Source organism: Haliaeetus leucocephalus, unplaced genomic scaffold, assembly GCF_000737465.1.
Source record: "Haliaeetus leucocephalus isolate CR32 unplaced genomic scaffold, Haliaeetus_leucocephalus-4.0 Scaffold646, whole genome shotgun sequence".
In the NCBI taxonomy this organism is placed as follows: domain Eukaryota; kingdom Metazoa; phylum Chordata; class Aves; order Accipitriformes; family Accipitridae; genus Haliaeetus; species Haliaeetus leucocephalus.
In genome coordinates, this window is record NW_010973082.1 from 454624 (window position 1) to 478497 (window position 23874).

The 23874-nt window shown below is 38.7% G+C and overlaps 1 protein-coding gene across 1 annotated transcript in view; it reads left to right on the top strand.

The window, feature by feature from the left end:
* The window catches only part of RPTOR (regulatory associated protein of MTOR, complex 1), a 160815-nt gene that overhangs the window by 17809 nt on the left and 119132 nt on the right, over positions 1-23874 (top strand). The window contains exon 3 of the mRNA XM_010578552.1: positions 83-165. Coding sequence (XP_010576854.1) covers positions 83-165 — 83 coding nt within the window. The remainder of the gene's footprint in view (positions 1-82; positions 166-23874) is intronic.

A 23874-nucleotide genomic window follows, 5' to 3' on the forward strand; every position in this document is an offset into this window, starting at 1 on the left:
GAATTGGAAATAATTTCTGCCTCTTGTCAAGCTGAGTGATTCAGTTGTGGTCAAAAATACTCATTTGTATTATATTTCCTAGATCCTCTGTCAATGGGTCCTCAAAAAGCTCTGGAAACAATTGGTGCAAACTTACAGAAGCAGTATGAAAACTGGCAGCCAAGAGTAAGTATTCCTTGGGCTTCCCCTCTGCAGCTATAGATATGATACTCCTTTGTGATAACATTCAACGGCTGAAAGCTAAGATGTGTGTCTGTTACGTGGCGAGGTGCTCTTGCAGCATTTGTTGCCTCCTTCATCCATCAGCGTGAATAAATTCTTGCAGGCTGTCAAACTTGATAGCTTTCTAGCTGATGCCCCTCTTGGCTAGCACTTTCTTTGATTATGTCTGGGGTATTTGTTTAAAGTACTAAGTCCTACCGTGATTTTTTTAAATTTAGGTTCCGCTGACTTTATTGTGTTTTTGAGATGTTCTGAAGTTTTTCATTCTGAGTTTATAGTTTCTTCTGTTATAAAAATGTGTTTGGCCTTGGGTAGTTCAAAACTGTGTCCCAGCACTCATCAGTACTGTTTTTATCTTTTGGAACAAATGAATGCTGTACAGTTAGTAGCTGAGGAAGGCTTTTGGCTTTGTTGTAAAACATGATTTCAGAGCTTTGGTAACTGCTAATTCTAACTAAAGTATAATGTGTGTATATGTTTTTGAAAATGAATGTTTTGAATGGTAGTAACACAAAGCAGGAGTTAAAGAAACATGCAAGCAACTGACTATTTATTTCCTGTTTTGTAACATCTCACTCTTTCACCATTGGGGAAGTGTTTTGCTTCTGGATATTTCAATGTCCATAGTTTCATGTGTCTCAGTAAATAAACTACACAAAGATCTAAAGAATGAAATTTGAAGTCTGCAGAGTTTTCCAAATAGATACAAAACCCAAACTGTAGAATTGTCTTCACTGTTAATATTCCCTGGTATGTTCATGTCCTTATCTGTATGCTTGAGGCAGTTGGGGTAAAAATATTCCTCTTCAAAGTACGTGGACTATTGACTATTAAATCATAAATTTATCATTATAAGTGTGTAATGTGTAACCCAAACAGAAGTAGTAACTTCACTGAATGAACCTGCCTGTAGATTTGCTTTAACTTTTTTTTTCCTTATGATGTGGCATGCATGCTAACCTGGCCTTCAGTTTTTAGGGAGGCATTATTTCTTGTCTTCCTTTTAGATTGTCTTCAGTAATAATAATTATGTGCACTTTTGTCAGCACCAGGACTATATTTTCTATTTCTAACATCGCTCACTACCTTATTTAATGTATAAATAATCTACTGAATGTCTCTATAATGTCTGTTAGTATATAGTTTAAGAGTACGGTCTGCAATTGGAAAAGTTACTGGTACTTCCCTGTCCTCTGTAGAGGACGACTGGTTGAGAAGGCCTTTGTGTTAGCAGTGCCCTTAAGTACTTTTAATCAGTCCTTCTATTTAAACTGTGATGGGTTACATTCATTTAGTAGTTTCTTTGTAGTTTATAGAATCAATAAAGATAGATTGCCACTGCTGATATTTTGTTTGGGTCTGGAACCTAGAAGCTCTGAACATCCCTGTTCCTACAGGGAGATAGAGAACTTGGGTTTTTATTCTTTTCCCGCTCCCCCCCCCCCAAGTCTTCCATTCATTCATGAAGGACTGATACCTTCAGATAAAGGACAGGTGGCTTTGAGATTATCTTTGCAGTAGTAAATACAAACTTTTCTTTTGCCAGACACTGCTGAGAATATTTTTCACTGAAAAAAGGGTTGTTGGCACGTGTGTTGTTAAAGGCTGTTGGTGAAGTAGTTTGTTGTATGCGTTCCAAGTTCCTCTTCTACTTTCTAATTCAAACTTGATGGAAATAATATTATATTCAGAGCAATTTGAATGTAAATACAGTTTGTACCAGTTCTTTACTTCTTGCCTTTGTGCGATACTTCCCTGCTGCCTTATTCAGGGTTGACTGACTAGAAGTGAGTTTATCATTCAGTAAAAGCCGAATGTATTACCTGAAGGAGTCTTATTGGTTTTAGTGGTGAAATGTTTACATTATTAAATCTGTGGATAATCATCTGTGGGTATGCTTTTTTCTGAAGTGTTTTGTAAGTATATTTATATAAGAAGGACTTCTCTTGAAGCATATATGCTATATATTTAAGACAAGAGAATTTACTCTTGCGTTTTTCCTCTAGGTACATTGACAGTTTTTTAAAATCTCTCTCTAGCAGCCGAAGAATTTGGCAGAAAATTCAAATAGTGTCTGAAATCAAATAGAAGAGTAAAACATCTTGATGCAAAGGTGAAAACGAACCTTTTTCTCTGTTGTTTAATAATGGAGTCCATATTACTGGGGAATGAGGGACAGGCATCTAGAAGCAGCAGGTACCCTGTGTGGGCCGACCTCACGCTGCCTTGTAGAGTTTGCACAAAACATGAGGCAATTACTGAGCTCAGATGTTTGTGTGCAAGGTGCCTGGTTCTGAACAGTAAATCACAGCCCTTTGAAACATTACAAAGCTATACACGTACCGTTTTATTGCACTCTACAGGGCTCTTGAGTTTTCTGCAGTAATAAAGAGAAGTTGATGTGCCATCTGCAATAAAACAATAGGAACATTATTGAATTTCCTAGACCTTTCATATAAATACTAATACATCTAGTTTTGTCTATTTCTCAGTGTTTTGGAATTGTTGAAGAATTGATGGAAGGAAGATGATTTGGGGAAAACTAGGCAGTCTGAAAAAAAGACCAAGTCATTAAAATCTTCTGAAATAGCCAATATTACTGGGCTGTCACTGTCAATCCTTACACTAGGAAATGCCTGTCGTCAATATCTTACTGTGAATGTACAAATGGTGCTAACTACTGGTAAATGGATCATGTCAGTAATAAACGCTGAGTGGGAAGTCCTGTGACATCACTACTAGTGCAGTGCTTGTCTGCTTATAATTTGTAGGATGTTGTTCAAATACACGCCTGTTTTTGTTAAATACAAATAGCTTATATGAAAAAGCCTTAAAAGGGGTAAGCATGAAAATTCTTTGTTTCTGGAAGCTCCCAGGCTGCACAGCTGATGCATATTTCCTTCCAGGTCTTATTGAGCCCCTTTCTAAATAATTTAACAGCTTGCCATTGCTTGAAGTATTTCTTCTGATTAAATTTAAGACTTTGCTTTATTGTTGTGTAGCTACATAAATTTGTGTGCTGCGGGAGTAAAAAACGCTTCAGCTGTTGTTTCATCTGCAAAACACTGCAGTTAAACAATATTCAGTCATTTCATTGCAGTTCTCAAATGAAAATTTTACTGGGGGAAGAGAGTAGGAGATGACAAAGCTGTAGGCTTTATCTGTCTTTATAAAGAATTTTCTGAACAAGTGAGAGTTTTTGCGATTCAGTGCAAAGGTAATTTAGGTGGTAGTGGAAGGGGTTAAACCTGAGGGTAATCTGGAAAGCAGGCTCAATTACAGGGGATAAAAGGTGTTGCTTAAGCAGCTGAGAATGAAAGGAGGAAAAGGTAGTGAAAGTTAAGAGCACAGGACCCCATAGTGCCCAGCTTGATTAGAGGGGAAAAACCTTCCCTGGGACTGCTCTTCTGGTGTTTGGGGGAATCTGCGGACTGATCGATTAGCAAATGGCTGGTGGAGCTGAGCAAAACTGGGGCTTGCCGGTTACAGGGCCTAGATTAAAGAGTTTGGCAGACAGTGTCAGCATAACACCATGAGAAAGGAGAGCCTTTAGCTGAGACAGCACATTATATCACTTTAATTGCCCAGAATAAAATACTTTAAAATTCTTTTGGAGATTCTTCGCATGCTCTGTATTTAAAATATTTAGATAAGAAATTGATCACATTGAAATGGTATTTCTCTGCTTCTGATCTTCATTTATTACCCTTTGCAGAATACTGCCTGTGTTAGGTGCAACATTGTAGTAAGTGACCAGCAGAGCACTCCTTGGCTTGTGCTGGCAGTAAGTAGCAAATATCTTCCCTGTTGTTTGGATGCAAATTTAGTTTTCTTGGTAGTGTTGCATGTTATGCCATTCAAAAGGCAGGAACTTTCCTTAGTTTAAAAGTCAAGAGACTTTGTTTGAAAATAGGAGTAACAGACTGTGAATTCTGAGTGCTGCTGCAGTGAGATGGTTTATAGAGATGCAGTAGCTAGTGAGGATTTTTATGAGCAGAAACTTAAGTCCCAGTTTACATCCATTTATCAGCAGAGCCTGGGACTTGGGTTCTTTGCTGTAACATTCTGCAGAGCTGGAGCAGAGGGGTTAGTGGAGAGGATGAAGGTGTTATTCAGCTTTCTACTGCTTCTCTGTTCAGCACGCTGTTCCTTTTCTTGTGGACTGGTTTGAGAGAGTGTCTTTTTCTGCATCCTCTTGGCTGGAGTTCTCTGAACTGAGCTACAGTACTTTGGTATAAAAAGTCCCAGTTACCCTGTGTAAAATGATCATTGTGTGCAGTATTGCACAGAATGCTATGAGAAGAGGTTGATCTGTGATTGCTGGCTTCATTCTTAGAAAGATGCCAGACTTTTTTTCCTCCCCTTTCTCGTAATGGACATCTCATTACTTGGCGTCTAGCCTTCCCTAGACAATAAAGTTTCCTTTGTTTCCATTACTGTGTATATGCCTTTGAGAATATGGCTGTGTAGCCAAAGGCAGAACTGTAGGTTGAATGATGCACAGTTTACATAATTCAGGATCTGGTATGAGGTAGTCTGGAGCATATGTTTATTAAATTTGCATGAAATTATAGTTTTTTTTTTTTTTCTTCTTTTTATTGGCTATGGCTTTTGACCAGTTTCTTTAACTCTAAACTGACCAGAAAATTCACAGGACTTTTCTTCCTTTCTCTCATCTTGCTCAATAATTGTGCTGCTTCTGTTGTGATTTCTACTAGTCCAAATGAATCCCAATGGCACTCCTACACTGGTGCTTTTTGCAGAACTGTTCTTTATTCTCTAACAGAAACTTTCCCAGTCCCGCCAGTAGAAGGTCAAAAACTGCGGAGTGACTGCAGCAATCTTTTATTGAAGTAGGCGTAAGGGAACTGAGAAACATGGTACTAATCCCAGATAGGCATGCCTGTTCCTTTTATGTGTGGCATTAATAGAAATGGTTAGTTAGTTGAACTGTAACTACCTCTTTCTTAGTAGAGGTGAGGTTAAGAAAGCTGTCTCAGAGACACTTAGATTCCTCTACTGCTCACGAAGTGCATTTGTAACACTGGAGGAGCAGGACCTTGTCCCAGTGAAAATTAATGTTTAAGTTTTTTAAAATCTTCCTCCTTTTCCTGAGAGTTTGTGCCATGCGGTGGTCTTTGCACAGCTAGCTGTGAGACCACTGAAAAACAGATGTTTGTGACTCCCTTGAGTGTGGTTTGGTAAGGATTCCCTTTTTTCCTTTTTTTAATTTTAATTGTACTCTTGCAGCGCACAGGAGCCCTGGTTGTGGAGGAGGGTTCAGCTGAGCCAGGTGTACAGATGACATGGAAACTGCTGCTGCACGGCTCGCAGTCTGAAATAAGACTGATGCAAACAAATGGGAGAGTACAAAGAGGCGGTAAAACAATAGCAGTCAATGTGATAGGGTCTTAGCATAACAGAAGCCTGACTCTAAACGTGCTGGTAAATGTTACAGCATGGTACAATATAGAAATAAGAGGCAAGTGGTTGTAGGGGAGTTTTGAAAGTGCAGTCACCAGGTGGAAGAGAATATACTGAGAGCAATAGGTTTGGAACAGACCAGAGTATAGGGTTGTCGGTAAATTCAGTTTGCATGTGTGATTACTGAAAGAAATAAGGTTTGGAAGGTGAAAAGAAGAGGAGTAATAGCAGAGCTGGAGAAGAGGATATCTAGAGAGTAATTACAAGCAGTGTGTTCTTTGAGCTGAAGCAATATGTAATTGGCGTGTTCACTAGGGCCGTCAAAGAACCTTGACAGCCTTGCTGCCAAGCAAAGCCAAGAACTGGAGTGGAACTGTTACCCTTTAAACTGGACTGAAAATAAAACTTTAGTTACGATACACAAGAGTTGAGGACCATGAATGGGTTAGAATAAAAGGAAAGTTGCGTTCTCTGCTCTATTTAAGGTGGACTTTGGTCTGGTATCTTATTTTGATGTGTACGGAGGTTTCAGGGGAGGAGGAAAATTGCTCCGGAGACCCTTGTAGCAATTTGAATATTTGCTGTTCATTGAAGCCAGTTGCAGGGGTATAATGTTCAAGTGTCAGTTTCTTTAAACAGGCCATCTTGCCACTGGAGGGAGTGGGCATTGGGCCCTGGTCTTCAAGAGATTTGGAAGTGAGCCAGTGAAGGTACAGAGGTGCGAAACACTCTGAGCTCTTCTGAGATCCTACAAAACTGTTTTAGTTGGATCTTGCTTTTATATAGACCTTTACTTCAAGTAGAAAGTCAATTCTTCTATGGAATTTGGGATTTTTTTACATCCTCTGATAAGTAACTTAATGGTGTGTGAGAGGTTTGTACCTCTCTGTAAGATTTAACCACAGCAAGGTCTGTAATTTGTCATTTGTGCAACGTCTATTTCCCCCACTCTCCCTCCTGTCCCTTCAGGCCAGTAGCTCTAGGGCTTTTGTACTTCCCTTGCCATAACCAACACCAGCAACGCTGAAGAGCTTTAAATGTTACATCCCAAAGAATTTTCTTCCCCTTACACCCACTTGCCTAAATAAAACAAAGTCAATTACAGTATTGATTTTTCTAATTCAAGTGCTACATTGTTGTCTCCACTTCCTCCTTTTTTGCTAAGACAGTCATCTGCACTATTTTGATTATCTAATGGGATTAGTTGTATTTCATTATAGCTCCACCTGAATGGACATCCCCGGAGTGAAGAACTATGAGCTGTGAAGGGTGATGAAAATCCCAGTTAGGGGAAGGAGTGGAGAAATCTAGAAGGCAAGATCAAATAAACTTTTAGAAAGCCTTTGGGAAGGGTGGCTTGAAAGCAAATATTGGTATTTGCCTGCATCTGTAGCATCCCTAGTCATTGAGGATGCTGTGTTAATGATGGTGTGGACACTGTCACACAGCAGTTTTGCTTCTGTTCCTTATGCAGTTCTCTTTTTGATGCTCCGTTACTTACATTAGTGTCACTTATTAAGAGACAGGCAGTAACATATCTGAACTCATTAGTCTGGCAGATATAGGCATGTTTTAGGTCTTTCCAGCCCATTTAATTTACGTGGTTGTACCCATTTTTTCACTCAGTTCAAAGAGGTGACATAGTCAAGGAGGAGTGACTGCAGCAATCTTTTATTGAAGTAGGCCTAAGGGAACTGAGAAACATGGTACTAATCCCAGATAGGCATGCCTGTTCCTTTTATGTGTGGCATTAATAGAAATAGTTAGTTAGTTAGTTAATTGAACTATAGCTATATATTATCTTTTCCCCCAAGGTGTTGGTGCCAGGTTGAGACTCCCAGCAGTGTGTCTGTGTCCCATTGTGCTTAACTATGCAGGTTTTTAAATAAAAGGTTTTCCTATTTTTTTTCTAATCCGATATCATATGTTGTGTGATGCCTCTTGCAGCTCGCATCCACCAGTGAGTGATGGTCTCTAAGGAGACATCTCATACAATACGGATAGATTATATTTTTTGTGGCAAGCCTTCAAGGAAACAGTGATGCTTTTCTGATCAAACGAGGCTGCTTCTTTCTCTTTTCTAGTCTGCTTCCCAACAGTTTTCTCTTAATTTCAGAGGAAGTACAGCCAAGATACTTGAAACAGATAATTTAAAGCCTCTACCTTTTTGTGCATGTTTTCTGTTGTTGATGCTGTTGTTTCCCTCATTAGATATCTCTGGGCTTTGATACGGTTTCTGAGGTTTCATTCCTTACATTGCTTCCTTCTGCCTAATTAATTGGTAAGTTGCCTGCTGCACATCAAAGGTTGAGCATTTCCTAAAGAGTAACTAGTTAAGCATGAAAACTAATTGAACACATGACCTAATTATTGGTGTCTCTGTGAGTCATACTTTTCCTTTATTTCTGTAGGGTTTTTGTTTTAAAACAACAGCAAATACTAATTGCTCCTGCAAGAAGAAATACTGTAGAATTCCAAAGGGGAACATGTAAAATGGAAAAACTTGTACTTGGTCTCTCCCTACTCTGCAGATATAAGAACATGTAACAAAAAAATGAAGAGGGGAAAAAAAAAAAAAAAAAGACATTGTGACCTTGTTTAACAAAACCAGGTTTTTCCTAAGAGGACTATGTTTGTTGTTTTTTATTTCCCAACAACCTTTTGAATCTGGCAACTATTTCAGGCTCTGCAAAATTTTGCTGTATCAATCTTTTGCTGTCTTGTTAAAGATCAACTATCTTCAGCATAAACCAGTGTTTTTTTCCACAAAAAAAAAAAAGTCTGTCATAGAAGAGGGGTCAACAAGCATAGTTGCCAAAACCAGTTATTCACATTCTCATTTTATCTGAAAAATTGTTGTGGTACCATTCAGAGTTTGACCGTTAGCCACGTGCTGTTTTCGCAAAATATCCCTCTAGAAGAACTGGTAGTTTAGCCAGAAAAGCACAGATTGTAAGTATGGTAAATGATGAAAGCCACTTTCTTATGTCTTGTGAATATGGAGAAAATGAGGGCAAATTAAGCAGTATCTGACTTGTAGTTTTCCTTTTGGTAGTTCTCCGAGTGGTCTGCAGCCCAACCATCCACTCGTCCACAGCGTAGCTTGGCAGGGGACAACACAAGACCAGGGTCTCAGTTTAAACCGTCAACAAAGATGCATTGTGTTGAAGCTACTCTTTTGTGCTGAAAAATCTGAACTGGGCCACCTATTTTCTTCTGCAGTTGGGGTGCTAAGCATCAGGAGGAAGTCACAATGAACGACTGTGGAGATTTTAGCATCTTAAACCACTGCATAGGTTCCCTGGAGTTTTATAGCCTGAATTGTAGCAGTGTATCTGTAGGCCCTGCTGATGTGACTGCTTTCGGATGGGAGTAGCTGTACCACCTGTACATAAAAAAATCTCCTCTAGCAATGATAACTAAAGGATTTGGGAGTAAGCTGTACAAGTGGAAAGCTCCCTACTGCAATTCTGGGGCTCAGTCTAGGTAGAATGCATGTTTTAATTCTTTTGATAGTGAGAAAAAAAAATCTGATAAATCTTGAACACACTACTGAAAATAAATTGGAAACTCGAAATTGCAGCAGTAATGTACTTAATACTGATTTCTCTGAGATTCTTGTGGAAAAACGGAGCACAAAAAGGAAAAAATGGTTACAGGCATGAACTGATGTGAAGAAGCGTGTTCAGATGCTGTAAAGACAAGGAAGTGGCATTAAGCTGTTTTGTGAACTGAACTGTTCATGCATTGCAGATCAACAGTGATCTGGCATTCTGGAACTAAGTCAATGAACTTGCAAAATCAGTTTAGTGGGAAAATCCTCTGGGTCTTGCCATCTTGCTGAAACTCTTGAACACTGCAGGCAGGAGTGACCTTGAAATGAAGGAGATGGGGCAAAGGGGAAAGCTGTCACTGAAGTCTAGAAAGATAAGCCTGAACCACAATGAAAAGGACATTTAACTTGTAAACAAACAAAATTTCTTCCCATTTTATTTGAAAAGTGATGCAGTAATGTGACTGTTTAGGTTAGTGTATCTCTCTGAAATGTGGCAGTCTTCAAAATCACTAAACTGCTCAAGCAGCTGCTGGATGATGATGCCTGCCTCAGTTGTGCTCTCTCTGGGAAGCAGACCTGCATTGCTGCAGGACAGAGGCTCCAGAACATCCCATCGTTATTTCTGCACATTTTAAACAACTCCCCTTGAAAATGTGAAGAGCGACCTGGTAAAATCTCCCAGATGCACATTGAGTAAGGCCTGCTTTGCAGGGAAGGTGCCAAGGGCCTAAGGCCACCAAGAACAAGATTCTTATTTTACCTACTGCCTTCCCCTCCCTTACACACTTTGTCATTTGCAGAAGCAATGGGGCCTCCTTGCCAAGGTGGAACTTCCCGAGACTGCCTCTGAAATGCTTTTCCTTTGCTTTATCACCCAGCATCTGACTCCTATTAATTTTGAAATCCTCTATTTGAATGCAGTTGTTCAGTGACCATGCTTTCTCTTGCTTTGCTTTCTGTAATATTCTGAAATTAAGATCCATTCACATGTTTTATACTGCCTGTCTGTTTTGTTTTGTATTTTGTCATCAAAATGAGGCCAGAGTTGGCAGACAAGCAAGATTTGTGTATTCTAGGGTATTTTCATATGACCATTGTACTCTTAATGTCATTTGTCCTAAGATGTGAAGAAAGAACTGATATTAGAAAGGCTTCTTGAAAGAGATAAGCAGCTCTGCCTGCTCAAATCTGATTAACGTTTTTCTGTAATTACCACCCAGCCTCTGTGTGACCTATTTAAAAATACCTTGTCTTTGTGTTCCATGGAGAGTAGTGAATCACTGGCGACTAGAGACAGGGAGGAGCCTTCTGCAGATCCACTTGCATCGACCCTGGTGCTCTTTATCTAGTAGATACCACTAGGGATCCACTGGACAAGGATTCAGTCACTGCAAACTTGGACATGCAAATGATACTGTATTAGACAACTGAAGCTTCTTTCTGAATAGACATCAGAGTTTTGTGCAAAACTTAGAGCACTTACGAAGAAAACTGTTTACATTTTTATTTATAATCCTGCTCATCTCTAAGGCAGAATGAGAAAAGTCTGAAATACTTTGGTTTTAACTCCTTTCATATGGATCTTAACAAAGCATAAACCTCTGAATGATTGTTTTTCCTTCTGACTCATTAAGCTGTTTGTTAATCTGAATATTGCTTCATTAAACAATCACTTTGCAATCAGAGGAAAACCCGAAATTGCTAAATAATTATTTAGTATTGAGAAGATTAACAAGTTCTCCTAGCATGAGTACAGGATAGCAGCTCCTCCTGTTGAGTACGATGCATTTTAACCAGAAAATAAAGACGACCAGTTTGAGGATTCACTTACGCACCAGATCGTGGTCCTGCAGCCTAAACTGGGCTCTGAGTAATATCTAAGTTTATATTTAAGAAACAAGAAGATGCAGAGCCTGAAACTTTAAAGAGCTCTTAAAATAGAGGTTATAAAGAAGGAATAGTACTAAAATGACACTGTTGCTTAGGAGTTACGTTATTTGACTAAGTAGGTTTTAAAGAGGTGTCCTGGTGTGTACTTAAAATCCTGTTAGAGCATTTTGTGATGTGATCCATCAAAGCCATCAAACTGTCATCAGTCTGAGGGTGGAGATCTGGCATATGAGAAGCAGATTTAAGTTCTTTTACAATTCCCTTTGTTTAAAAATAAACAATTATTTATGCAGCCATCTCAGAACATTTATTTTATTTGAACAGATAGGGAGGGATTCTTACCATACAGGGTAGGCTGGTGGGTAGAGTTTCTATAAATCTTGGAGCAAACTTGTAGTGTGTAGCAGCTTGTAATTTCTGAGAAAAGAAACACACCTGTCTCCTGAATCTATTGTAGCAGATATTCAAGGTTAGTAGTCTTGATTTTTGTCTTCCCTGTCAACATCAGTTCTCATGAACAGACTGCTCAACGGTATTTTTTTGGAAGTATTGTTGAATACTGAATCCACACAATGAAGATTAGGTACTTCAGAATTCATTTCACATTGGACTTAAAAGCAAGGTCAAAGACTCTGCAGAGGAAAGGTAAAGTCACTACACTGCTGACTACAGTCAAGCGAATAAATGTTCCACCCTTATAGCTTAGCTCTGGTAATGCATTTTGTCCTAGACATCTAGCAAATAAAGCTGTTTAAGTCTTGGGCTGCTTGTGAATATATTAGCATGGAGGAGATTGAGATGGATCTTTAAAATGCAACCAAATATCTACAGAGGACTTGCCTAAGACTTGCAAGAGTCTACCTTGTGGCTTAGTTTAGCATTTAAATTCAAGTATCTGTAAGTTATAATATGTCTGTCTTCACTGTAATTAATATTTTTCAAGTTAGCAATAACTAATAACTTTATCAGAAACATTTTTCACGGCCTGCATTAACCAGGTTAAGCTGTTGCTTGTAACATCAGTTTAGGATTTCCAGCATACTCCCTTGTACTATGCAGGTTTTTATTATCTTTGATTAATCCTCATGAATTTACATCAGGGTAATATCATGTGCCCACAACCTAAGATTAAAACACCTAAAAGGTGTTTTTAAAAAAAAAAAAAGAAAAAAGCCTGGAGTCTGTGGATATGGTTCAGAATAATTTGTATTTGCGTGCATGTGTCTAACCCAAGAGTTATTGTGGTCATATCAGCTTGGGCTTACAGGCAATTGAATTTATGATTGATTGATAGTAGGTATAAATTGAAATCACTTCTTACATTGCTGAATTGATCTCTGAAGTTATCACATAACATGCTCTTGCAGCTGTTTACTTCACTGCTACCTGCATTTTGCAGTCTGATGACCTGGTGCAGCAAAATCCTGCTCTGGCACTCATGTTTGCAAGCGTAAGGAAATGAACAGCAAAGTTGCATCAGTGCAAATGTTGTGAAATTCAGAAAACCCGCTGTGAGACTGCAGGCTTCCTGCCAAGTTCTGTGCTAGACAGAGTTTGCCAGGTACTTTAGGACAAACTTGTCATGCTACTATCCTTTCCAGGCTTGACAGCAAGCTGGGAGTGACTACAAGGTTATGTGCTGCCTGTAAAGGATTTCTGTCTTACTAAGATTTTGCTGCTATTTTCTTTGTTTGGGGTGGATGTGGAAAACAGCTGCGCAAATTAGAGTACATTGCTTTTGGATAAAATGTCAGATAACCTCTAGAGAAAAGGATCCAGATTTATTACAAGACATACTTTTTATTGATGTAGTAAGAGTTATTTTAAACAAATGCTTGTAATGGGGTAGTGCAGAACATGTTGCTATATGAATTACAAAGATTGAATATATTTTTGACTGATTTTCTGAGGAAGCCAGGCTTTTAAAACTATGCAGTGTGTGGTTGCATCTTGCATCCATCGTATATCCCAGCAACCTTAACACATCACATGCTATTTTTAAAAGGGTTGACAATTCAGAATTTAAATTTGTCCTGAACATTTTGTGAAAATAGCTGGATGGAGGTAGAGGACAGACTGCATATTGTTACTCTCCTGGTCAACTAAGGAACAGGCTGCAGTCTGAGCCCAACTCTTACCAGACATTAACAGCTACGTATGGAGAGAAACACCATTAACACCCCAACCTTCAGAAAGAGATTACATCTGATCAGGTGACAGAAAATCCAAAAATGAGCAGCAAAGTTGGAGAAAAATTGGCTTGATTCTACTGCTCATGAAAGAATTCTTTTCTGTGTAGATTGTTAATTTATTGTGATATTGCACAAAAATAAAAGTGGTCTTGTACAGTTCTAAATTTGTCTATTCTTTGATGGGTTTCCAAAGGCAGTGTAAATTCAGGATCCTAAATCTTTCTTTGATGCAAGAAAAAAGATGTGTTTTAGTAAGTATTAAAATTAAATTACGGTAAATCACAGGATTGATATATTAATAATGGTTTTGAATGAACCAAAGAACAAAGTATTTTTGCTATGAATGAAATATGTAGTTTTTCACTAAAATAGCTTCAACATCAGAAGACTTGGAAGTAAGGCCCACTTAGTGTCATATATAGAAAAAGAAAGAAAGTGTGGGTATAACAACGTTGTGAAAAGTCCATAGTAGTGAAGTTAATTGAAAAGAAATTAGTGGGTGTAAAGCAACTAGTAGTGAAAGTTATTAGGAACAGGAACTGTTAGTGTGTTTTGGAAGAATTTGTGGAAGAAATGGCTTGGAGAGAATTGCTTGAGATGCAGACCCTCAGAGGTCTGTGCAGAAGCTCAGTCTCCAAGGAGAGGTTTATCCCCTAGATTAGTTCTAGCACTGTCCCTGCCAAGACTATAGTGAGTGAGCAAAGATGAATAATGAAGTGGTGATTAAAAACTGTCTGGGTAGGTAACTGGACTGGACCAACTGGGCTGTACTGGATGTAATTCAGGACCCTGGCTGGTACCCTGACCAACTGCAGACGCGTAAAAACATTTCACACGAGGAACTAAGCGTGTATCTTGCTCACCTGATGGCTTTGTGAGCTGGAGGTGGAGTCTTAGTATTTTACTGTCCTGCATATATTGTTCTTCCAGGAGTTTATGAAAGCTGAAAAGTTATAGTTCAAAGAAGTGATTGAATGGTGGTGTCTTGTGGCAAGGACATGCTTGTCTCTACAATGTTTAGTTAAGTTGTGTGTCTCTGTTCTTTTGCTCTAAACATGTAAATGGATATTTTCATTTTAGTTTACCTAGTTCTAGTGTTGGAAGACATAATGGCTAGCCAAGAGAAAAAATGAATAAAGCATAATTAGTTCTCATTTTACAGACCACTGTTACGTACAGCTTCTGTATCACTTCTCCTGGCAGATGAATCCTAGGCCATTTAATCACTCCTCATGTGAAAGCTATTGCACACCTAAAAAAACCCCAAAACCAGACCATATTCAAGATACAGGTGTTTGCTGGATCTCTACAGTGGCATAGTGGTTTTCGGGCTTCTTTCTTGCTTTCCTGACAATTTCTAACTCTGTACTTGTTTTTATGACTGATGGTGGGCTGATGTTTATACAGAACAGCTCCTTGTACTCCCAAGATCTTGTTTCTGGGTGCTAGTATGTAGTTCAAGGCTAATTGTTCTGTGTGTAAAATCAGAATGGTGTTTCTTCTTGCATAACTTTTAGATGTGTTCGTATTGGATATCCTCTTCTGTATTGCTGCTGAAACACTCCCTATGGCAGAGTTTGCCTGCAGTAATTCTGAATAACCCTCTGTCATCAACAGACTGTCATATTTCTGCTCATTCCCTTTTCAGTAGTATTTATTAAAATGTTGGATGATTTGGTCTACAAAACTGATAGGAACTTCACAGTGACTTTCCTCCATGGACAAAATTAATGATTCTCCCCCCACCCACTTGTTTTATAAGCAAGTCTTTATATATGGACTTTCTTCCAAATCTCATGTTAAGATCTTGCTAAATGTCTTCTGGGAATCAAAATGGGTTTATATCAAAAAGATACTTTCTCTCATCTCCATGCTCTTTGATTTCTTTAAAAAACTCTAGAAGATAAGAGTTTGATTAAAAAAAAAAAAAAGTATGACTTCTCATTATGGATGCTAAATGGACTCTTCCCTGAGGTGTTTGTTCATGTTTCTGTTTGTTTATTATTATTCCTACCAATGTGCTCAGCACACATGTCAGACTGCTCCGGATTTCCTCTGGATTCACTTAAAAGAATTATGTCATGCTTACCACTTTCACGTTTCCTGATACCCAGGCAGTTTTAAACTGAGGTTACCCTCTACAGTTTAAGCTCAGTAATTTAATACTTGAGTTAATTTCGTTTACACTTTTTGTTCCATCACTCCTGGAGATGTGATAGGGGGGTGGAAAATCTGGTGATCTCATTGCTTGTAACTGATTGTGGTTGATGATGGCCGTGTCAGCTCTGTAGCTGCGAACTGGCTGCGTCCAGCAAGTTAAACCTTAAGCATATGCTTTCTAAAGCTTGTAACTCCTGATCACTTGGAACAACTACTCGTGCTGTGCATTAGCTTCCTCCAAGTTTTTCTGCTAGTCCCCGTGTATCTTGTAATTCCTTTTTAATTTTCCGGAACCCACCTTATAGATATAATTAAAGACTTTCTGTTGGTAGTTGAAATATTGATCTGACTGTTGATTCATCTGAAGTGTTTTTAATACCAAAAATCAAAATGGCAGTCAGTCTTAAATCTTAATTATGTTTTGTGATAGAGTAACTTTTATTTGAAAACCTTCCTAAGGAGAAGAAAACTCTAAGGCTTGGAGAAACACCGCCCACCCCTCAACCAAAAAACCCCCAAAGCATAGTGATGCCTCTCAGTCACAGCTAGTGTACAATTCTTACTCTGTGTTTCCCAAACTTGGGTTGCAGTAAACCAGAGCAAATCTTTAGCTGAGGCTTGGCTGGGCTTAAACGTTTTTTATTTTATTTTTTTTCCAACTCGACAGAGGAAATCAGAAAGGTGTTTAGAAAACTGTGAATCTCAGTATTTGCTAGATGTACTGTGTACTATTTCCTCATAGAAATTAACTTACAATTCATAAATATGTACAAATATAAAAATATATTTTTGTGGACTGTATTCATCACAGTTTTCTTACTTGATGCAAGATATTACCCAGTGCAAGGTAATAGTGCTGGGTCATACAGCCCTTGCACACACTTACATGGGATTCTGTTGGAGATTACTTGTGCTTTATCTGATCTTTGGGTAACTACCCGAATTCCGTGCATATATGAGCTTGTCTGCATGTTCCAACTCATTTTGGAGCTTTAGGTTTTTTTCTTCTTTCTGCTCAACATCAAAAAGTTCCCTAACAAAAGGACTGGAGGCGATTGCAAAGAATTTCTGAATATTCAGAGAAGAAATCTAATGTGACCTTTAGAGAAATGGAAACAAGGGTGAATTTGAGCATCCAGTCAAGAATAATAAAATTGAAGTTCCAGTCCTTAAAAGGACAAAAAAGATGGCACAAATCACTGAGCTTCCTTTCTACTGCACTAGAATATGATTTAAACCTTTTGAGTAGCTTACTGAAATATTTTGACCCTATTTTTTATTTTCCTGCATGTCATTACAAGATGATTTCATAGAATGCTTTGAAAATAAATAAATAAATAAAACTATGGTAACACTATTCTCTTCTAATTTATCTAAGCTATTTCTATTGTATTTTAATTTGTTAATGTGCAAGTATAAATGCTGCTGTTCCCCTGCTGCTGCTTTACTAAGTGAGGATTAGTGTTTGAGGAATGTTTTAAAACAGAACAGAAGCTTATCTGTGTGGTGTATACTTAAAATGCCCTGTCTTAATTTTGTGCCATTATAAGTAATAGCTATTTTAGTCTTCTCTTTTTCCTAAACTTTTGCTCTTAATAATTAAAAAAAAATTTATTTGAAATCAGTTAAGCTAGGATTTTCCAGGACTTTTGAGCCTCAGTGAGTGGAGATCTGAAAGAGAATTCCTTGCCATGCAAAAACAAATCAAATGCACATTTCATTCTCAGAGCTTATCTTTCTAAGCTGCATGAGAGACAACTGGGAACCGCAGCAGGTCGTGGTGTTGGGGATCCAGCGTTGGCTGTAACCTGGCTGGCCAGGTCCTGTCTCCTCGGCAGGATTTAGATATACATAGAAGTTATTATCTCTATTTCTGTCAGTGCCACTGCGGGTAATTTTTCTTTCGGCTTATCTGCTATATATTTATGCCGTCCTTATGAAGAGTTTTTTGTTTAAAGTCTTTTAATAAGCCCTCAGAAAGGCTGATGGTACCAAAATGTTCCCACCCCATCACTGTAAAAATGCAGTGGTCTCTAAGAGTTGGGCTCCCATTGGCTTTTTTTGAGGTTCTGTTGAGCCAGTTTGTTATCCTGTATTATTAAGGGGATAGTTACCACTTTGTGATGCTACTGACGTAGTAAGTAAAACCTAGAGCAATGCTGAAGGACTAGAATTGCTTTTTCCTGTACCATAATTCAGAATCAGACTTTAATATACTGGTCACTCAGTTCAAAAGGACTTACTTCAGTTTTTCCGACCACAGCTATTTTATTCTACACTGAAAGTCACAGGATAAGAAAGCACAAAGGTTTTCATTGTGTAGTTTAACTCAGATATGTCTCAGTCCGTGCTGAGCATCATGTGAAAACTCTTCAAGTGTGCATTGTTGCTCCTTATTTCATCATTATTATCTAATAAAAATAGAGAAAAGAAAGCAATGGGACATAGATGATGTTTTGATTTTGTCAAAAGTTAAATTGTAGCAACTGGAATAATAATGCTACGCTGAGGTAGTCTTCTTGGTGAATAGCTCTAAAATAGTAAAAAAGAGAAGATACTCCTCATCTCTCCACTTTGTTGCTTTTCTAACAGAGATGCAGCTTGGCAGAGTTCTTACGCAAGGATGAAAATGAAGCCAGAAGCACATGCGTGTAGGTGTGGTATTGGTTTAAATTTCTCCAGTGATCTTCAGAGTTTTCATCATAATTCTTTCTCCTGTACATGCACCCAATCTTTGTTTTGGGCCTTCTAATTTAATGAATGGTTATGTTGCTCAAAATTTCTATTTAAATGTGTTAAGCTAAGTAAAATAACTGTAACACCAGTATTTGAATGAATTATTATGTTTTGCTTGGGAAGACCAGAGCCATCATTTTGGCAATGTTCTTTTTCATTGTTTTGTATGCTTTCAGTGTGTTAAATAGTTTAAAAAAAAAAAAGTAAAACATCAGTGATGTTGCTTTGCTGTGTGGCACAACATGGTCGTCCAATTGCATGCCTGGGAAACTGTTTGACATATATATGCCTATTTTATACGTCTAAGCCAGAGTTTGTTCCAGACATTTGGAGGAACATGTTGCATCAAACTGGCAGTTGCCCCATAAAAGATGGAATCTGAATTAATTCAATTTTATCTTTTTCACTTTAAGGAAAACTAAATCCAGGATTTTTAGTGTTCATCATTAATAAGTCTTCAAACATCTGAGAAACATCTCTGGCTGCAGGATTTTTTTTATTCTTTGGATATAAGATATTGGTCTGAATTCTCTTACTGTGAAAATGATTGCTAACATGGTCTTACGCGTAACTGCTTCTGCACTGCCATATATCGCAGAGTGGCCCTCCAGTGTACTGGTGTTGGTGTTGCTGGTAGAAGATGTGGCTGTCGGATTTAACTGCAGGATGGTTTGTACAGTTGCAGTCCTGGGAACTTGCAGGGATTCTTGTGTGTAACGAAGAGGTGGCAGTCAGGAATGCAGAGATTAGAGTGATTTATCACTCCCTGGAGCACCCTACCCTGAATTGGGTGAATTCTTTTGTCTGTTGTAGAAATAATCTGTTTCTGAAGTTACTGTGCTGCTTCGTTAGAATGGAGTAGGAGGAAGCAGTGTGGATTTGCTTCCTTCCAGGACCATTGGCATGCCTTTGAGTAAGCGTTCCCAAAATTTTAACTTTTAACAGTCAGTTTGATAAAACTGACTACACAAGTTCCGTAACAATTTTCCTGTCATTTCAGAACCTGCTATTAGGTCTCTTCCCCTTTTTTTCCTGGTGTTCTGCTCCCTCCGTCCTCACAAACCATGCTAGCTAAACTGGCTAGTGGAGCAACAGCAGCAGTTTTGAGCAGTGACCTTGATGCCTTGAGCAGCAGCAAAGTGGTTTGTGTGCTGGGCTGGAGGCTCCGGTACGTGCACAGCCAAGAGAGGTAGTATGAAACCTGCACATCTTTGGCCCTTGAAACTGCTGGTTTCGTTACCTTTGGTTTTTAGTAACTTATTTCTTTGTAAGGCTTTTTATATTTCTGTTTTTCAAATTTGGGCATTGTTCCAAAAAACACTCTCTTGGAATAATTAGATTGCTTTGATTCCTTTTAATTAAATCATGTTAAGTAGGCTGTCTGTGTGCATGACAAAGTCTCAGGTTTAATGTATTTTCTGCATTTGGAAACTGGGATTCAAATCTGATCCAAGTCACAGTGCAGCAGCTGCACGACATCCTGTGATGTCCCATTTACGTAGAAGTTCACCTTGAACAGTAGAGTTGCTTTGAAGAATTAAGCAGAAAAAGATTATAAATCATTCTAAGGAAGAATTAGGCTATGTTAGGAGAAAATGTTTATAATGATAAGGGAAATGCAGCACTTGCTGCCTTGCAAGGCTTTTGGGCATCTGCTATAGGAAGGCTTTAACATAGGTTAGATGATCAATTGTCAGGAAGGATGCAAGTGTAATTGATTCTGCATCAGGATAACTGGGATGGGACTAGACTACTTCATGAAACCCAACCCAGCCTTGCTTTCTGAGATTCTATGGGACTAAGCAATGAGATGGCAGGGTGCAGAATAGGAAACCTTTCAGTTCATTTTATTGTACGTATTCTGCATATCAACTGACAGTTCTATAGTGAACTTTAAAAACTCAAATGCTACAACTGTACTGATTCTGTTTTATTTATTTTACCTGTAGCAGTAACTCTGAAACGGTGTTTTTCTTGCTTTGTGTGTGCTATTTTGCATGTGGGATTCTTTCTACCCAACAGCTGTTTTAAAAACAAATCTTCAGCAAAATAAAGCAAAAGCTGTAAATTTAAAAATTTATATTTAAAAATACTTCATTGTAGATCCTGGGTAGGATCATGCATGTGGCTTCTTCGGTAAGGAGGTGTAAAAGACAGTTTCAGTATAAAATATTGAATGTTGGAGTAATTTCTTCTGTTGATAAATTGGGAACACATCTTCAGATGATAAATGGAGCAGCAGTGCCAGTGAGTCTCTCAAGAAGAGCAGAGCTGTCTTACCAGACCCATTCCTGTTTTGGGGAATCTTTTACCCAACAGTGTGTCCGACGGTAAGGGTGATTTTGATCTCTTTGAGGAGAGATGGGAACAAGAGAAGGGCAGATATGAACAGAAACAGGGCTGTGATTTCATGGAGAGCTTCCTTAGTCCTTACACAGTGACTTTCAAGGCGTTCCAAACGGTTTACCTTTTTACCCCCAGCTACTTCTCTCTGAAGTTGTTTCTTGGTGCCCTGTGACCCCACTCCAGTCTTGTAGAGCTTAATCTGCAAAATGCGAAGGGGCTTAAATCCTGCTTAACCAAGTTACGTCTGAGAATTTCTTAACTTTTAAGTGTGAGTCTCTGACCTTGTGCAGATGATGCCTTTTCTCCACTCAGATGAGCACAGTTTTACCCTCTTTACCTTCATTACAGCTGTACATACTAGTTAATGTCTCTTTGTAGCGGCTAGGGAGGTCATTGGAATAGCTATGTTCTTCAACCCAGACTCACCAAAAGCATCACACCTCAGCAGTATGAAGTTACTAGGGAAAGCAATTTGGGGATCACGTGTCAGTATGAGTTCTAAAAAAAGGAGTATAAATGTATTTTTATGGAAGTTAGGCCCATCAGGTTTAGTAAGGTATCTTAGGGATAAAAGGTGAGTGACTTTAGGCTTTTGTTATGCTGAATGAAAAGAGGGCAGTATTATAACTTGTAAATAGCAAAGGTTATGAATGCCAAAAGATAAATTTTTAATGTAGTTCATATCTGCTGTGCTAGGTGTTGCTATTTTTGCATTGAATCACAGGCACACTGTGGTCTCAGTCTTGTGGAGTCTTTCTGGAACCAAGACTGAGGTCTTAGGCTACAGGAAAAGGAAGGATCAAGACTTGAATTTTATAACTTTGATGGGAAAATAGGTTTATCCTTGTATTTTCTTGAGGGGAAAAAAAAATTGATCTCCCTGATGAAAATGCCATAGTGCTCCAGCATGCATCAGTCACCCTGCTGGGCTGAGGAGTGCCAACGATGATGGAAACCTGGTCTGGCTTCCAAAACTTTCTTTTTTTTTTTTTTTTTTTTTCTCTCTCCATTGCCCATTAATGGTTAAGCAACATCAGCAACTTAAATCACTTATTCTCAAATTGTCACTTTCAGCACTCTGCATTTCATCCTTTTTATAGGACCTAATCCTGAGGTGAGTTTCCTGAACTCAGCATCTGGCAGGGTTGAGCACACCAGAGTTTGGAATGTGGATAATGAGTCAGGTTCTGGTTTCTCAAATGACAGCAAAAGCACTTTGTCACGAAATTGTTGAGCTTCTGCAGCCCCTGCTCTTTTGAGCATAGCTTGGGGATATCCTGGGAAAGGGGCCTGAAAAACTTTGACTTTTCCTCATTGTTTGATTTATGTTTTGGCCCCATTCAAAGTAAAAGAAAAAACCTGTAATTAGGTGAAGTTTCCAAAGCAAAGCCATTAATTTAAGCACAAAATCCACAGAACTGTGGGAATTACTTTATGCAGCCGATTCATACTGACATTTCCCAGTGGGACAGAAGTTGATGAACACAGTGAATTGGTTTTTCCCCTCCAGACAGACTCGTCTTGGAGAGGTTACTGCTGTCACCTGCTAATCAGTAAACATGTGGGTGTTTTATTTATCCTTTGAAAGAACTGAATCCCTCATGAAACAAATGGGACAATGCTTGTACTTTATTGCTACTGCTTTTTGTATTTTGTGTTTGAGCCCTGGTGTCCCAGTGCAGCCCCTTTAGTGAGGCTGGGGTAGGAGCTGACTGGCTATTCAGCTGTAACTCTGCTTTATTTGCCCACTGACACTTTTCCTCTGGTGTTTTCCCAGACCTGCTAATTATACTGGTAGCATCAGCCCTGCTCTGCTGGCTCACTTGGACCTTGCTCGCTCGTCCTGACGAGAATGACACGGAGCTGGTGTAGATCCTAATGACAGTTTTCAAACCAGATATAGCCAGAATGTTGCTTTTGTCTTGAATAAGGAAATGATACGGCTTTGATAGATCACATCTTTTGAGTATCCTTGTTTTCTCTCTTAAAGACGATTGCTTTGATTTTGTAGTGATAGGAAATTTGGAAATAATTTGGAAAGTAGTTCTGAGAGAGTGTGTCAATAGGCAATCAGCGTAACTACTGTAGAGCAAAACCATCTCACTTTAAATTTCAGCATTAAGCATGGTTAATGTTAATGTCCACAGCAAAAACATCTAGCTAATGCACTTGGTATTTAGCCCTAACGTGTTCTCTCTTCCTGTTTTGGGTGCCAGAACTCCCTCTCCATTGAAACTCCTCTTATATCTTGCAACTTTGTCAATACAATGTTTTGTCAACCCAGAAGTTTGTGGCATACTGAAAATTGAAATGTTTTAAAAATTAACATTAAAAGTGTATTTTTAAACAAGTATACAGGAAAAAGGTTGGATAAACCAGTGAGTGTTTCATAGAAATGTGGCAATATTACATAAACAAGCAAAACTTTTAATTTTGCCTGCGTGAGTAGAATAATGAGGATAGTCTAGATCAGGCTGCCACAAAGTTATTGCTTTTGACAGGAGCTGTTCAGTGAGACACTGAAGTGATCAGAAAATCAAATTCACACCAGAAACCCAGCTGACATCACCGTCAGCAATTTCATGCTTGTCCATCACAGTGCTCTGGTTGGGCTTTTTGACAGCTCTAATGCTATGATTGCAACATCAGCTGGGAGCAACAGATACAGCTGGGCATCATCTGCAGAGGAATCGAAGTCTAGATTGTCTTGTCTGATAATTGCGTCAGGAAGCAAAGACTCTGTGCCAAACACCAGAAAATATCTGTCATCAACACATAATAGAAGGCAGGGAAGGCCAGCAAGGTCTTCAGATGCAGTAACAATCTGGAACTGGTCAATAGCTCATAAAAACAAAGGGAAAACAAGACATAAAGCTTCTTGTTTGTGACTTCAACAGAAGTTGCTGAGATTAAGCCCAACAGATCTTTGAGGATTCCAATTGGGCAGTTTGTTACCTTTTGCACTAACTACTGCTTGAAAGCATCTGTTTGGAAGTGGAAGGGAAGGAAAGTAGCACATTGCCAGGGAAGACAAATGAATAATGACAGAAGGAAATATAGGAGGATGACAAAAGGAAATTATTCATCAAAAGGGTAGTGATGCTAAAATGCAAAATGTTCATATGAGAACTAAAACTCTGTTTAAAAAATGCTTCTTCATACTTCATACTTCAATTTTACTTCATAGGTAAAATTGTTGAATTGGTGAATCCTCCTGGACTGCAGCTCATCTGGGTGTCAGCTGTGTTAAATGTGATGGGATGCTGTAGAGCTGATCATCGGTAATGTGCTTTCTGGTACTGGGTAGGAGTGCCAGCCCATGGGTTAGCAAGGTTTTTATGCTGTTTC